We start from the raw sequence: 16,943 nt of genomic DNA on the forward strand, positions 1-16,943 counted from the left end.
AATAAAAGAAGAAAAATAAAATCATAGGGTACTAAAGTAAAAAAAGTACGAAACCACGGAAATAATATTTGAAGGTTTTTCAAAAAAATATTTTTATTTTATTTTTCTCTAGAGTAAAAGAAAATATGATGTTGGTTGCTGATTACGTGATGTGTAAGCGTTGAAAGGTACACTTCCTCCGTGGACGTGGGGGAGGCCGGATTAATTCGCCGGTCGGCGATAATTGAGTGCTGTTGGTTGTTGCAGAAGGCGGACAAATTTGACCCGTAAGCCTTCTCTATCAGAATTAATGCCTTCGGCTTCAACCGAATGATTGGAGTCGCAGGTATTTCGAGTTGCAACAATCAAAATATGCGCAAGTTAATAAAACCAACACTATTGGAACTCCACTCAAATAAAATAACAATCTAATCATGCGGGGTAATAAAATGTGCTGCACAATTAACTCCCGATATCACATTGTCGGCCGCCAACGTGATCCCCGCGAAGTTAGAAATTGTAGCACGGAGGACTTGAACTTAATTAAGAGCTTAATTAGGCATAGCTTCACAAAGAGATCACCCCCGTACCGACCACCCAGCAACGTAGACTTAATTAATGCATGGCTTCTTAATTTTGTCGCTCTGCGGCTTCATTAACACAAGTTTAATTGGAATTCTAATCTAATTAGATTTCTAAACACAAGTTTAATATTAGATTCCGACTCATAATCCATATATGCCAATTTATATTCAATCCCAATTAGATTATAATTTAACTCTAATTTAGGTAACTACAAATCAAACCAAATTTAACAAATAAAGAAGTATTTAAGCGGAGATTTTAGGGGAGTAGTCCTCTTCCAAATTTTTATTTTAAAACTAGACCTACTAAATTTTTATTTGTAAATATAGTCTTATGATAGAGAGAGAAAAAAATATTAATAAAAGCGGCGAATGATTCACCGCATTTGTTAAATTTTACCGTCTTATAAAAGCGGTGAACGGTTTACCGCTTTTAAAAGCGGTAAACCTTTTCTTCCTTCTTTTATGTCTCTGTAACGATATTGGGAAGAGTTATAAAAGCGGTGAATGATTCACCGCATTTAAATACGGTGACTCATTCACCGCCTATATTATTTATTTTTTGAAAAACTCAATTTAATATATTGGAGGTCTATTTTTATAATTATTTTTTTTTAAAGATTAATTTTATAATTATAAAAATCGGTAGGATTATTTATAAAAAAAATTTCTCTTTAAGCACTATGTGGCAGTAATAATTTCTCCCTCTGTACAATAGCAGTGGCGCGCACAGGGCGCGTTTAAAATTTGATTGTCAAACTGCATGTCCGACCAAAATGCTTTCACATGTAATGTCCTCCAAAACGCATTATATTTTCTCCCCTCTTCCGAGAAGAATACAAGAAAGTACTTTTCGTGGATCTTTCTTTGATGCCTGCGCGCCATTGTATCTATCTACTCGGCTGATTGTTTCGACATCTCGCTTTCCTCATCCTCTAATTTATGCACTCTCGGTGTTTCATCAATTTGGCCTGAGTGGTGGTGAAGCCGAATATGGCTTTAACCTTCATAGCCGAAACGGCGGCGACGGTGATCATCGAGAATCTTGTCAGCAGGTGCTTTTCCTACCTCGAGGCGTGCCCGGCAGCTGGCGGCATGCAGGACGAGCTCGAACAGCTGCAGCACGCCCTTCCGCAGGTCCAGGCAGTCTTGACTGCGGTCGAGGAGGGTGCGCCGGTCGTGGTGCGGAAGACGGCGCTGGATACGTGGCTGTGGCAGCTTAGAGACGCCGTGGAGAACGCGGAGGACGTGCTCGACGAGCTCGACTACTACGAGTTACAGAAGACTGACAAGGTGCGTGGTATTCTATCTGACCGCATGAGAATGTCTGATAGTTTCGTTAATGGTATCTTTAGCGATGACACACTGAAGCGGTTGAGGGAGGCCGTCAAGGGGCTGGGTCGGGTCATTGCCGATATGGGCTCACTCCTTCATCTCGTTACTGGGTTTTATGGCCCCGGCGCTAAGAGTCAGAAACTCGAGGAAATTAAGAATGCTCGCGAGACTAGCTCCTTGTTGACCGAAAGTGAGGTGCTCGGACGAGAGGAGGAGAGGGACCTAATAGTTGAATGGCTGATCAAACCAGGAGATGCTGACATCGATCTCTCTGCTTTTACAATTGTTGGTATGGGTGGGCTCGGGAAGACTACTCTTGCTCAACTAATATGTCATGACAAAAGAGTGCGAGAGTACTTCGACCTGATTATGTGGGTTTGCGTTTCTCAGGATTTTGATGTAACTGTGATAACAAGAAAGATTTTACAATGTATGAGTAATGTGAATTTTGGTGACAAGGGTCTACATGTACTCCATGAAAATCTTAAACGAAAACTAACGTCGAAGAGGTTTTTGCTCATACTAGATGATGTTTGGAACGATGATAAAATGGCGGAGTGGGAGAAATTGGTTGCTCCTTTGAAATTCGGACAGAGAGGAAGCAAGATCCTGTTGACAACTCGGATGGGTTCAGTTGCGGATAAGGCGGCAAAAGTGATGAAATGCAAGCGGGAACCATTAAATCTAAATAAGTTGGAGGAGAGCGACTGTATGTCGCTTTTCAATAAGCATGCGTTCCTCGGTGTGCGCCCTCATGATTATAAAAACCTGCAGTTGATCGGCGAGCAGATAGTGAAGAAACTTGGAGGAAGCCCATTGGCAATAAAGATCATGGGAGGAATACTGAATTCCTGCATGGACTATGAATATTGGAAGAAAATCTTGGAAGAAGACATCATGAAATTACAACAAGGAAAGGACGGCATCATGACAATTTTGAGATTAAGCTACGATCACTTGCCCGCAAACTTACAACTCTGCTTTAGATATTGCAGTTTATTTCCGCAGGATCATGTGTTTAAGAGGAAAACATTGGTCAATATGTGGATTGGTTCGGGTCTGATTCCACAATCTATTTGTGGCAGGCAAAGGCAGCCAGAGGATATCGGAAAGGAGTATTTAAATCTTCTGACAAGAAAATCATTCTTTACATGCAAAACCAGCGATAATATGTTGAAAATTACTAAAGAGTATTTTATGCACGATCTGCTCCATGACCTAGCACAATCAGTTTCTCTAGGAGAATGCATCAGAATAGGAGGTGACGTCGTAGGAATTACTATTCCACGAACAGTTCGACATTTATCTATTGAAATGGTCAATCTTCTTTCCATCAGAGCGATCTCCAATCTTAAGAACGTGCGCACTCTAATCATTTCTGTTAAAGAGTATAATAAGCATAATGCACTTCATGTACCTGAATTTATGAAGATTATAAAAGGGTTTAAAAAGTTACGCTTATTGATCTTAGATGTGAATATTATTAACACTTATAAACTGCTTGATGCACTTAGTAGCTTGATACACCTCCGCTACCTATCTCTTTCACTGGAGGATGTTGTGGATGAAAGTATTAAATATGATGGCTTGACCAATGAAAGTATTGAATATGATGGCCTGACCAACTTGGTCAATTTGCGTTCATTACATGTTCCCTATCTCGTGACAAACAATATTCCTTATATTAGCAAACTACCCTTCATCCGCAAATTAGAAGATTTTTTTGTCCGAGAGGAGAGTGGCTACAAAATCAGCGAACTAAAGAACCTAAGAGACCTTCGTCATCTTCACATTAGTGGACTTAGAAATGTGAGGAGTCCTGAAGAAGCCATTGAGGCCAATCTAAATGAGAAAAAACATCTCAAATCACTATCATTGGATTGGTCCACATACCGCTCCAATAGCGCAGAGGCAGATGAACAGCTCCTCGATAACCTTTGCCCTCATATCAATCTCAAGAAAATGCACATCGAACAATACCAAGGTGCTAAATCTCCATGCTGGATGACAGGTCTGTCGCTCATCAATTTGACATCTATCAAACTGATGCACTGTAAACGATGGGAGCACCTCCCGCCTCTTGGGCAGTTTTCTTCGCTCCAACTTCTTTTCTTGTGGGGACTGCATGCAATAAAGCAAATGGATTGTTCAGTCTTTGGAAGCAGTAGTGGATGTGCCTTTCCATCATTGAAGCACTTATGGTTACGGGATATGCCTAACTTGGAGGAGTGGATTGGAATTGATGATAGGTGCATTTTTCCTCAACTTCATTCTATGTATATTGCTGATTGCCCTAATTTGAGAGGAATTCCTACTCTGCATTATGGTCTAAGAGATTTGCATATTTCTAATGTCGGATTGACCGCTTTTCCAACAATAAATCAAGATTCCGCAAACAACAATGTAAGTGCTTTATTTTATAAACTTTAAATTTCTCTCCTGAGGTTTAGCTCATTTTCACTTGCCCTCCTGTAGTTCAAAAAAAGTATCACTTTGCCCCCTCCCATGGTTTAGCCGCTTATTTTCACTTTGTCATCCCGTGGTTCAAAAAGTTACACTTTGCCTCCTTTGGTTTAGTTTATTTTTCACTTTGCTATCCTATGATTTTTTAAACATTTTTAATTTGCCACGCTATTTTATATAGAATTTTTTTGCTGAAATAAAAATTAATCTACAGGAGGGCGAAGTAAAACTTTTTGAACCACAAGGTGGCAAGGTGAAAATGAGTTAAATCACACGGTAGCAATTTGAAGTTTACTCTTATATCAAAACACCAATTCGAATTTGCATAGCTGTGGTTGCCGAGACTTAAATATCTTTTACATCTTTCCTTTCTTGCAGCAGCAAGAACATTTTCAGGCTCTTGAGAGGTTGGTCATCGGACAATGTGAGAAGCTCGAATATTTTCCAACAGATTTTTTTGGGAAATTCAATGCCATAAAATCCCTGTGTGTAGAGAAGTGTCCGAAGTTGACAAAACGTGGGATCTCAGACATCCAAGTGCCCTCTGTACTCGGTGATCTCACAATTGGGTCATGTGGCGACCTTGAGGCGCCATTGCTGTGGTCAGCGAATTTAACCTCTCTTACTGAGTTGAAATTATTCGATTGTGCAAGGATAGCATCCCTTCCCCCAGCACAAGTGTGTGCACGATGGACGATGCTTTCCCGTCTAATGATAAAGAACTGCAAAGAACTGTCATCATTTGGCGGAATACAAGCTCTCATATCCCTCCGATATTTAGATATTGAAGGGTGTGACAAGCTAATTGAAGTTGCCCTGCTGCTGCAGCCTCCGTTCCCAAACGATGTCGGCCGAAAAAAGAATGCTGCAGGACTGGACTGCTTTTTGAAGAATGGCAGACTATCAATTGACCACCACGCGCTCCTGCTCATGGAGCCATTGAGAAGTCTGACCTTCGTCAGTGTTTTCTATTTCAATCCCGCTTCGCAACCCACCAGCTTACCTGAGGAATGGCTACTGCAAAATCACGCTGCCCTCGAAAAGATAATCATATCGGGCGCATGCTCCCTTCAGTCCCTACCCCGGAGCATGACAAAATTGTGCTCCCTCGAGTTTTTGGAAGTGTGGAATGCTAACCTCATCCAGTCACTTCCAGATCTGCCTAATTCCCTACATACTCTACGCCTCAACTGCTGTCACCCTGTGTTGAAGGAGCGATGCCAAGAGAATATAGGCCTTGATTGGCCCAAGATTGCCAACATCCGTTATCTGAGGATTGCATAGCATTATTTGCAGATCGTGATGATGATGCATATTAATTGTAAGTACACTCTACCGCCCTTCATCTCGTAACCCTTTGTTGTAAATAATGCAATTCATTTTGGTCTTAATTAATGAACTACATACATCTCATTCAGTCTTAACAAAGTTATCTCATTTCTTACGGGATTAATTGCTCACCTTTTTTCAGATAATGCAAGAGTAGCCAGGTTCCTTTTTAATTAGCATCCTCAATGGAATTTTTACATTTTGTACTCTCATTTTATGATTTGGATACATAAAAAGGGGAATAAAGCACTAATTGCCTCCTATAATACATTGTGCTCGCAGGACGGATTGGTCTTATATATAAAACAAACAATGTAATGAATATAACATATGTTAATTGCTAGCATGTCAATTGCTTTCTAAAGTTAAATATGACTAATTATGCAGTAATTTCTCTCTAGGAGTGCAAATAAGACTAAAGTCTCGCTGATGAGTTAGAACAAAAGAGAAGCATGACAAAAGCTTTTTAAGTTTGTTAAATTTCTTGTTGCAGGGGTGATGATGCATATTGTACGTACATTGTTAGATGTGACTTGAAATTGATAATCGACTTCAGTTCGGGGTTTCGACTTGCCGGCAGTTTCGCGGTGCGGCCAAATTGGAAAATAAAGTTGTGAAGGAAAAATGAATATCTGTGGTGGATAGCAGAGGGCTCGGGCCAACCCGCGGTACGGATCGGATCCGAAACCGTTAAGAGTTTCCTTTTCATTTTTGCCCTAAAGGCGATAGATCATGGTCGGTTGTATCTTGAACATTGTATTTCCCTTTTTCGACAGTGAAGTTCTCTCCTCCCTCGCCCGTGGTTTTTCCCTGCAAAGAGGTGTTCCATGTAAATCTGTGTGTTCTTCTTTTTCTGCTAGTGGTTTGTTTATTTCGTGTTCGTCATTTTCGTTTTCCGTTTGTGCGTTTGTCATAACATACACTTTACCGCCCTTCACCTCGCCCATGCTACCCTTTGTCATTGATGCAATTCATCCTGGTCTTAATGAACAAGTTCTCATTCAATCCTAACAAGTTTATCTCATTTGTTACAGGTTTACTTCCTTTTTTTCTGGACACTGCTCTTTTTTGGATAATGCAAGAGCAGCCAGGTTCATATTTAACTTAGCAGACTCGAAAGAATTTATACTTTTCACCCTTAATTTACAGTTTGGATACTGGTCAGTTGTTACATCTATCTTGCTAGGCCTGAATATTGAAGCAATGGATTAGTCATGTAAGACAAACAATGCAATGATTATTATAAATATATGTTGCCCCAGTAATTACTTAATTTCTACAATTAAACATGACTAGCTAGTTGTCCAGTAATTCTTTCCAGGGGAAATTAGAGAAGCGCGACAAAGCATTCGAGTTGTTTCAAGGAATTAAGGATTAGGACATCCTTCGTCTTACTGCGTGCATGTGTTCTTCTATTTTCTTGGTGCAGGTTTAGAGAAAGACTCCATGTAATATTGCATTTTCTTTCTTTTTATTTTCTATTGCCAGATGAGTACTTGAAAATGTTTAAGAAAGAAATTATCCTCTTTTGGAGCAAATTAAGAGGTTAAGCTTAAATGCTTCAACTCTGTTTCCCCTCACTTTTTCTGCATTTATCCGAAAGATATTTTAATATTGTTTGATTCATGTAAAAGTAGCAAACCTCATCGCATGGTGAGCTTGTTTTGTTTGTGTATTATCTGATGAAGTTGCTGAGCTTCTTTGAAGTAGCTTAAAAACCTAATTTGGAAACTGCTTATTTCAAACTATGTTTATTTAGCAGCATAACAAGCATCCAGATTAAGCTTGTGAACTTAATTTCTGCAGTATAAATTATACATTAAGTTTTGTTAAACTTATTTTAAGTTTCTAGTGCAGGTTTCATCGACATCTGGAGTAAATTTGGTAGGCGTGCTCCGTCGAAAAGACTCGGTCAGACTCTTTGTAAAAGGAAAATGACGGCTACACTGGAGGCGGCATGAACTCGCAACCATATTCTGCAGCTACCATATTTTAATCTCTTTATCAGATTTTTTTTAAAAAATTTATTTTCCTAATGCATTGAAGACAGAAAAACACATTCGGAACCGAACCATTTCGGTAATTGTTGCTCATGTTCAGTTCAGTCTTCAATCTGTATAAGTTTTGTTTTCATTCGGATTTTTCGAACAATGCATTTCAATGTACCTTTTCTGTCTGTACTGAGTACACTCCATTGTGCAGCTCCTTATTTCCCCCCCTTTTTTTTATTTACATTCTCTTAACTTCTTTTTTTTTTCCGAGTTATTTTAGTTTGTTCAAGTGAAAACTTTGTTAAGTTTCATGGTTCTATTAACTGTCGGTTGATTCAGTTTATTTGCTAAAAGCTGATTAAAACCATTGAAGTATGGAAAATGCTTCTTGTACACCCCAAAATGGGGTGTACATCTTACACCTACAATTCTAGAGTTGATAAAAATTGAATTGGTTTTTAGTAAAATTTTAAAAAATTGATGTGACAAGAATGACTTTAGGATAGAGTGAGTGTAAAATGTACACCCCCCTTTTAGAATGTATCTGTAGCATTGCTCTTAAAGTATTAGTTTTTTTAAATAATTCAATGCTTTTTGAAAGTAATTTTTAGTAGTTCTACGCGAAAGCAAACTGTATGCACCGCCCATATATATGATCCCAAAAGTTTGATCTCAAATATCTAAAAAGCATATATTGGAAAAATTATGAATTTTGAAAAGGGTAAACTTCAAATTGGCCACTTGCCGTTTTAGCTTTTTTTTTATTTTGCCATTTCATTTCATGGTACAAAGTGTTGCATTTTACTGTTATGTGGTTTACCACATATTTCACTTTGTCATCATTTAATTATTTTAAAAATTTTTTACTTTGCTACTTAATTGGATATAGAATTTTTAATAAATAAAAATTAAATCATCTGTGATTAACCGAACGGGGGACATCCCAACCCGCTGGAATCGCAATAGATATATACTGTCGGGAACTACTAGAACACTATTCGACCTCTGTTTTACTGCAGCATGTTGGGCTCTTTGGAAAGAGCGAAATTCGAGGATCTTTCGCAATCGACGAGTCACGCACGAAGAAATGGGAAAATCCATTATGGCTGAAGTACAGTTCTGGAGATCCACCTGGGGGGGATGATTGAGTTTGGATTGTGGGTTCAACTTATGTAATTCATTTTTCTGTATGTGCTGATTTTACTCTTTGTTCCACTGTACTCCAAAAATAGGGTAAATCCCTGTTTAATCAAAAAAAAAAATTAAATCATCGCAGTAGAGCAAAGTGTAATTTTTTAAACTATAGAATGACAAAGCAAAAATGTGCTGTACTTCAAGGGGGCAATTTGAAGTTACCAAAACCAACCCTCCTGTGTCGAGTAGTCTAGAGAATTAATGGTAAAAAAAAAAAGAGAAAATTCTTTTTCAATTTATAAGAAATCGGTGTCAATTTTTTTTTTTTTTTTTTTTTTTTTTTTTTTTTTTCTGTACATCGGCCAATTAAATACAAACGGTGCAGCCAATAATTAATTCCCTTATGCAATTACTTCTACATTAATATGATTTCAATGAGTATCTTTTTAAAATCCAAGCCCAATTAAACTAACGTGATGACTATATATTAAAAAAAATTAATACAATATTTTGAAAAAAACAAAAAGAAAGCTTATTACTGTAACATCAAGTAAAATCAAAAATCAATAATTGTCTATAATTCACCCATAAAGTACTAGTTAAATTTTAGACTAAAATATAGAAAATTTTTCTGTAAATATATATCATGTCATTTTCTTCTTCTATTTTGAAAAAATCTGCATTATTTTTCTCTCTGAATTTTAAGTTTATGCACTTGGGCCCCATTGTTACTTGTTAGGTTTCGTCACTGGTCCATCTATTTCTTATAATTTATAATTGAAAATACCGAATAGATACTTAAAAGTACTGAAAATATATTAAAAAATTATTTTTTCCCTCCAGAATGAGTAAGAATAGTTTTGTCATTTCACCCACTCCGTTAATGTTATAATTCTCTGAAGACATATTTAAAATTTTAAAAGAAAAAAATATACAATTTTAAAAAATAGAAAAAATATCTTAATCTTAATTTTAGTCTAAATTTTAATCTTAAGACCTCTATCACGGAAGTAGCTGATGTAATTATATGCAAACAATAATTTCTCCCTCAGAGAGGGTTTGGAATAGGGATGTCAATGGGTATGGATACCCGAAATTTATCCGAACCCGAACCCGAATGAAACGGATATATCCGATGGATATGGATATGGATTCGGATATGGATATCAAAAATAGAAACCCGACAGATATGGATTCGGATATGGATTTTGACTGTACCCGACCCGAACCCGAACCCGACCCGAATCCAACCCGAACCCGAATTATTTTGTATTATATATAATATATATACAAATTTGATGTTATATTTGAATTTATATTTTAAAAATTTAGATTTAATATAATATATTTTGAAATATTGAAAAAAAAAAATTGTTTCGGGTTCAAATTTTCAGGTTCGGGTTCGGGTTCAGGTTCAGGTTTCGGTCGGGTTCGGATTTGGATATAGATTTTTAAAATTCGTCGGGTTCGGGTTCGGGTTCGGATCTCGGGTTTGGAGTCGGAGTCGGATTCGGGTTCGGATTTTTAAAAATCCATCCCGAATCCGACCCGTTGACATATCTAGTTTGGAAGTTGGAGAGGACGGATCAATTCCTCTGCCGACAATAATTGAGTTTGGTTGATTACGACTGAAGGTAGACAAATTTCCTGCATATTGACTTGTAAGTCTTCTCTGCGAAACTCTTCTTTCATTTCCTCCCCTCTCCCAAAAAGCACTCAAGAAATTTCTCTTCGCCATTTTTTTTTTTTTTTGTTATGTACTAAATACCTGTTAAAGATTGTGAAACAATCCCTTGGTTTTAAAAACTTAAATTGCTACGGAATGATATTCTATTTTAATAATTATATTCAATACTCCTTTTTGTTACTAGACTCCAATCCCTTTTTATAGGCACCTCTCAAAACTGAAGTTACTAATTATGCATTCAAATTAGTCGTATATTTCGTAAGCACCACAAAACCATATATATATATATATATATATATATATATATATAAAGTTGGACTGGGCTACTATTAGTAGCAAAATTTCATTGTTGCTACCAGTTTTTTAGCCTTTGGATCAACTCTTTCATTATTTCTAACCATTGGATTAAATATTATAACCCAGTAGGGACCACTCAACCCTAGGGGGACTACTCAACTCTAACCGACTAATATCATCCCGACCCTACAATTTTTCATCCAAGGGTTAAAAACTTGATAGCAAAAAGAGCGTTTTACTATTAATAGTATTCCAGCCTAATTATATATATATATATTGTCACGCCCCGGATTACACGTTCCCCGGGCACGCCGACAAATCCGCCGTATACAAAGAAATTTTCCCTGTATACGAAGCGATAGCTGTACCTGTAAATCAAACACTACTACGAACAGTAGTAGAGAGCTGCTAGAGAAAACTGAAGCTAAATAAAACAGAGTTTCATATACATAGTTCAGATCCAAAATACAGAGCTACTCGCACTGGCGAGTTAAGTCAACTATGTACATAAACTCGAAACAAAACATCTACCTGCAGTAGGGCACCTCTAGCTCAGCACGTCGGGTAGGGCTCTAACTCGCGACGCCCTTGCCTCGATCCTGGTCCGCAGACGGTGCAGCAGCCGGAACCTGTGGCTCTGCAAAAACATAGGTAACAACTGGGCGTGAGAACTACTGTAAAAACAAGTAGTCCTCAGTGGGTACCGCCCAAAACAACATCGGTCACCCACTAAGTCTACAGAAGGGAGCAAGGATAGAAGGAAAGCAGGAAGCATACTCTACCGCTATCATCCACTACACTATCATGCTCTACACTAACCAACTGTAGGAAATGTCAAATCTGACCCAATCCAAATCGGGACTGTAAGCATACCCGTCCCCGGGACTGTGAATACACCCGTCCCTGCCCCGTTGCGACTATCGGGCTCTATCCACTCTAACTGGTCCGTGGAGAGCAAGTCCAACTGGCATGAGCGACACCAACGCAAAAGCACAAGCCTGACTCCGGAGTGGCACTCGTGGGCGCTACCCAACCGAGTATGCAGCGTATCTCTGTCGAGCTCAATCAGGCTCCAACTAGCCAAAGTCAAGTAATCGACTCAAACTGGTCTAACAACCAACAGGTAACGTGCCCTCGGCACAATCTGACGCCAAAAAGGCGATACGGGTCCACCGTCAACTCTGACGGCACCCAACAGTCCGAAACGACCTGAACGACCCTGTAAAAATCCACTCGGCGAACCAGCACGAGTGTAAATACATTCTAAACTACCTGGAGTACTCGTCTCGAAGAAACTGCGACAGTACAATTTTCTAACGGCTCCTAGAGCTAAATCAGGTAGTTAAAACTGGTGACAGGTCCAAATCGCAGGTTTTCTCCTAATTCAATTTCCAAGTCCAACATGTATAATTTAAATAATTATAAAACATGCTCAAAATTCAGTTCTCACATTCAAGCACATAACCCATGAATTTGAGCTAAACTAGATTACCAAAATTCAGATCTATACATGTCGACGATTATGAACTTAGGAGTCGAAACCGATGTAACCCACCTCGCTCGCTAATCCCTGGCAGCACGGAACACCCTCGGCTGCAACACCACCTGCTGGATTGACCAAAAATGCCCGAGTCTCGAAATCGAGCGAACTCCAAACTAAAAACGCCAAAATTCCTCAATTCAGTCCAAAATCCACAGCAGCTGAGTAGAAACGGGATTCGACCGAGCTAACCTTCACCAAAATTCACAAGTAAGGGCTTCGTGGATTCCTCTCGCAGTCCCGAATCCAACGAACCAAGTCTCGTCGCAATCCGATGCTCCTACGTCGAGAACGAGCTGAAATACTAACAGTCGACGGTGGATTTCAGCAAACAACAATTTACCGAGAAGAAATAGAAATACTTGCTCAAAATCCAGGGAAGTGCTGAATTACCCACCTCGACAGCGTCGAACCTCGGTGCGACGTCAAGAACAGTGAAGACGCTCCCTCGCCCGGCCTCCTCGCAAAGCTCCGGCAACAAGCGCGCTCGGACGGCTCGCGGCGCGACGTCGGCGACGGAATCCCCAACCGGATTTTCAACCAACACCTAGAGAGAGAGAGGAGAAGAAGATGGAGCAGAGCAGAGAAATACTCTCTCTCTCTCTGCTCGGACACCTAAAAGGAGAGGGGAGGTGAGGGAGATACAAACGAGGTGAGATTTTACTGTTTTAGCCCTCTACCTACTCCCTTGTACCGGTACACGGGCTCCTGTACCGGTACAAGAGCCAACCCGAGAGCAGCTAAATCTGTGCGCGTAGCTTGTACCGGTACAGAAAACCCTTGTACCGGTACAGCAAGCATTCCCCGCGCTGGTTGTACCGGTACAGCATAGTCTTGTACCGGTACAGCAAGCAGGAAAATCTGCTATTTTGCAGATTCCTTCGCTGAATGCTGCCCTCGCGTCGCACGGAGTCCGTTTTGCGTCTATTTGACGCCAACGCGACTCGGACTTGTCCCGACACTCTCCAGAGCTGTCGACAAGCCCCCACAGCCAGACACCAGGGATCTCACATATATATATATATATATATATATAGAGTCCGGCTACTATGCTATTAATAGCACGAAACACTTGGTGCTACCAAGTTTTTCGCCGTTAGATCTACCCTTTTGATCATTTTCATCCGTTAGATCATACTATTTAACCAACCACCCACTCAACCCTAGGGGACCCACATCATCCTAATCGCACATCTCTTAATCCAATGGCTAAAAACTTAGTAGCACCAATGACTTGATACTATTAATAGCATAGTAGCCTAGTTCTATATATATATATATATATATATATATATATATAGAGAGAGAGAGAGAGAGAGAGAGTTCGGGTCCGGTGGTTTTAAAAATATCAAGCACTTAATGCTCGTAAGCTGTTTACCGTTAGATCTATCTTTTGATTAATTTAGCCCGTAAATTATATTATCCGACCAACCACTCACTCAAACCTATAAGACCGCTATTATCCTAATGCTACAAATCTTCATCCAAAGGCCAATCAATTCCTCTGTCGGCAATAATTGAGTTTGGTTGATTACGACTGAAGGTAGACAAATTTTCTGGGTATTGACTTGTGAGTCTTCTCTACGAAACTCTTCTTTCATTTCCTCCCCTCTCCAAGAAGTATTCAAGAAATTACTCTTCGCCAATTTTTTTTTTGTTATGTACTAAATACTTGTTAAAGATTGTGAAACTTATTTTTAAAGTTTAAATTGTTACAGAATGGTGTTCCTTTTAATAATTATATTCAACATTCTTTCCCGCGGCTGAGCTTATTATTATTATTATTATTTTTTAATAGGCTTGCAACGTGAAGTTGAATTAAATGAATGAAAATTAACTGATGTAAGGAAGGGGCGCAGCGGCTTTGAGCATGTCTCGCCAAATAGGGCAGCAATCCTTAGGACTCGGACAACCCAGGGAAGGAGCCATGCGCCTATAATATTTCTTACACTAGTTTTTTGGTTTGTTTCTTTTCTTTGGGTGATCGTTCTATCCTGTCTTGTTTATGATTCGGCAACCCCATCTGAAATAGGGTATTCCCCTGTTTAATCAAAAAAAAAAAAATTTAAATGAATGAAAATTACTAGACAAGGGCCCGGCGGGATTCAAACTCTGAACCTTCTATTCTGATATTATATTAAACAATCTGAAATGATCATTATACTCTAAAAACTTAAGCTATCGGAAAATAGTGTTATGTTTGGGCTCAAGGCTTTTTACGAGGTTCGAGGTGTGGATTTGATTTAAATAGGGAAAAAAAAAAATAAACGCATGTTTGGTAGTCGAAATAAAGGATTACTACTTATTCTGCGTAAGAATTTTCTAGTGTAATTGTAAAAAAAGAATTTGATTTTTTCTCCTTGAAATATCCTAATATTCGTGATTTGGATAGTATAATCTATATTTCACCTACGAGGTGATTTATTTATTCGAGAAACAACTTGAATGCTAAGTGTACGTAATATCTAATTTAGACGTTTGATCACACTTTTCATCCACCAAATATATAAACTTCTCAAATATATAACGAAAATATATCGAACAAAACATTCATGTATCCAGACATGACCAAATAGAACAAAGGTGTAAAAGGAACTAGAAGAAAAGTGTGCGGAGAAATTGTTCTATATTTTCCAATAAGACCGCAAAATTTATATATGATAATTTTTTACAAATAAAAATCAAATATTTTTTCATCACATATTCTTGCCGTGGTATCACTCAATTTCAGTGAAGTCTAAAATATCTACAAAGGTGCGGTGGATAACAAAGAAATATTTAAACATGCATGTCTTTCAAAACTTTGCTACTTTATTTGTGCAGCTTGCATTATATTTCCTCCCCTCTTCTAAGAAGCATACAAGAAATTACTCTTTTTGGATCTTTCTTTTGACTCCTGCTATTATTGCTAGCTACTCGACGGTACAAAGCAATTCAAATTAGATAAAATTTAAATAAAAAATTATATTTATCATCAGGAGCAATATTAGTTCTTCTAATTTAAACTTTAAGTCATTTATTATTATTTTTTTCATTTATTTTGAGACTACTCAGTCACTAGACAAATAAAGTCAAAAAATTATAAAATTTGATTTCTAGATAATTTCAATAAGAGATAACTTCAAAAAACCCCCCCTGTGGTTTTGCATTTTCTCACTTTAGTACCATGTGGTTTAAAGTGTATCAATTTGTCCCCCTGTAGTTTTATTATCAATTTTATTATTATTTTTTCTTAAATCAGTGACAAAGTTAAAAATTAAAGGATACTAAAGTAAATATTCGATAAATCTATGTGGGTATCTGAAGTATTTTTGTATATAGTTTAACGAAATATTAAGAAAAAAGCTGTCGAAAAGATAAAAACAAAACCACAAGGGGGCAAAAAAAAATTTAAAAGCATGTAGGTCTCTGTGCTTTCAAAAGCATAATAGCCTTGCTCGATATAATAAAACTCTTTGAGGAAAGAAACATTACAATATAACAAATAAAAATAATACTAAAATACATTGCAGTAGAGTGCAATTAAGCCTTGTTTTTACTAAAATACAGTGCAGTACAGTACAGTAGAGTGGTGATCTTTGGCACTTCTTTTCTGCAAGTTCCTAATTAAAGCATTCCCTTTTCTTCTTTTTTTTTGGATTCCTTGTTCTCTGTTTTTTTGTTTGGATGTGAAGGTTTCCAAATGGTTGATTGATCAACTTCTTGACTAGTTTTATAGAGCGAGTCTTCCAAGCATCTTTATTTCTTTGAAAGTAAAGTGGGCATATTTATGGGGCCCACTTTACTTAATAAAGTTTTCAACTATTAAACGTTATCAAGAATATCCCACAGCAATTTGCCCCACCAATATGATAAGATTGAGTTGATTTAGGGGGTGTGTGGTTGGTTTCTGAAAAAGGGTAATTGTTTTTTTTTTTTTTTGTTTTTAATTTCCTAAAAAGCAGCTTTTCACCTTAATTTCTTTTCTTGGGGGATCAAATTAATAAAACAGGCCATACTCTATTTATTGCTTTGCCATGCAAAAGTCTCCACGATTCCATTCTCAAGTTTCTCCGAAACTCATTCCTCCTCAATCCTTTCTTCTTTGCAAGCTGAACCTCTCTTCTCTCATTCTCCAATTTCTGCACTCCAGGATCGAGTTTCATCAATTTGCCTGAGTAGCGGTGAAGTCGATCATGGCTCTAACCTTCATAGCCGAATCTGCGGCGCCGGCGATCATCGAGAATCTTGTTAGCACATGCTCATCCTACCTCGTGGCGTGCCCGGCGCCCTGAGGTGTACCTGTTATGCTTAAAGTCGGCATATTTTGATTTACGGGGTGGGGTAAGTGTTTGATTAATTCTGAAAAAATATTTTTGAAAATAATTTCCCAGCTGAATTTATTATTATTATTTTTTTAGCTTGTTTAGTTTCAAAATTTTATCCGAGAGTTGATTTAGGGGGTGTGTGGTTTCAAATTTTTTTAAACAAAATAAAAATAAAAATTGGGGAATCAAATTAAACACCCACTTAATTGGTGGGGGGCTTAATTAATTTTGTTGTCGAATAATTAAAGCAGCCATACTCTATTTGTTAGTGGATGTCCTCCACGTTGGATGTCAGCA

At 38.1% G+C, this 16,943-nt stretch overlaps 2 protein-coding genes and 1 long non-coding RNA gene across 11 annotated transcripts in view; 2 read left to right on the top strand and 1 right to left on the bottom strand.

The window, feature by feature from the left end:
- Positions 1,375 to 7,866, top strand: LOC109717801 (disease resistance protein RGA2-like). Of its 4 annotated transcripts, none has more exons than XR_002218308.1 (4): positions 1,376 to 4,301; positions 4,740 to 5,682; positions 6,184 to 6,781; positions 7,548 to 7,866. XR_002218308.1 is itself a non-coding variant. In XM_020243725.1 (3 exons), exons 1-2 carry the CDS (start codon positions 1,557 to 1,559, stop codon positions 5,643 to 5,645), a joined length of 3,648 nt encoding a protein of 1,215 aa, XP_020099314.1. In that variant the 5' UTR covers positions 1,375 to 1,556; the 3' UTR covers positions 5,646 to 5,682; positions 6,184 to 7,866. The 4 variants fall into 4 exon arrangements, 2 of the variants coding, with proteins under 2 accessions (XP_020099314.1, XP_020099313.1); XR_002218309.1 differs by having other exon boundaries at positions 6,725 to 6,781; XM_020243725.1 differs by having other exon boundaries at positions 1,375 to 4,301; positions 4,743 to 5,682; positions 6,184 to 7,866.
- LOC109717684 lies at positions 11,381 to 13,048 on the bottom strand. Its single transcript, XR_002218252.1, has 3 exons — positions 12,737 to 13,048; positions 12,355 to 12,643; positions 11,381 to 11,436 (listed from the first exon to the last, which is right to left on the bottom strand). It is a non-coding gene; the product is annotated as an uncharacterized LOC109717684 (long non-coding RNA).
- LOC109717788 (putative disease resistance protein RGA3) overlaps positions 16,129 to 16,943 on the top strand; it is a 31,356-nt gene continuing 30,541 nt past the window's right edge. For 4 of the 6 annotated variants that reach the window (XR_002218303.1, XR_002218302.1, XR_002218304.1 and 1 more), the window contains exon 1: positions 16,257 to 16,662. The gene's annotated coding sequence lies outside the window, so the exon portion shown is untranslated. The other 2 variants (XM_020243708.1, XM_020243709.1) reach the window with 2 other exon arrangements.

The sequence above is a fragment of the Ananas comosus genome, linkage group 11 (genome assembly GCF_001540865.1).
Source record: "Ananas comosus cultivar F153 linkage group 11, ASM154086v1, whole genome shotgun sequence".
In the NCBI taxonomy this organism is placed as follows: domain Eukaryota; kingdom Viridiplantae; phylum Streptophyta; class Magnoliopsida; order Poales; family Bromeliaceae; genus Ananas; species Ananas comosus.

What these genes read in the sequence shown, in the direction of transcription:
- LOC109717801 (XM_020243724.1), top strand. Translation starts at nt 1,557, where the DNA reads ATGGCTTTAACCTTCATAGCCGAAACGGCGGCGACGGTGATCATCGAG. An exon ending in AAGATTCCGCAAACAACAAT is followed by an intron (nt 4,302 to 4,739) that starts GTAAGTGCTTTA and finishes CCTTTCTTGCAG; the next exon opens with CAGCAAGAACATTTTCAGGC.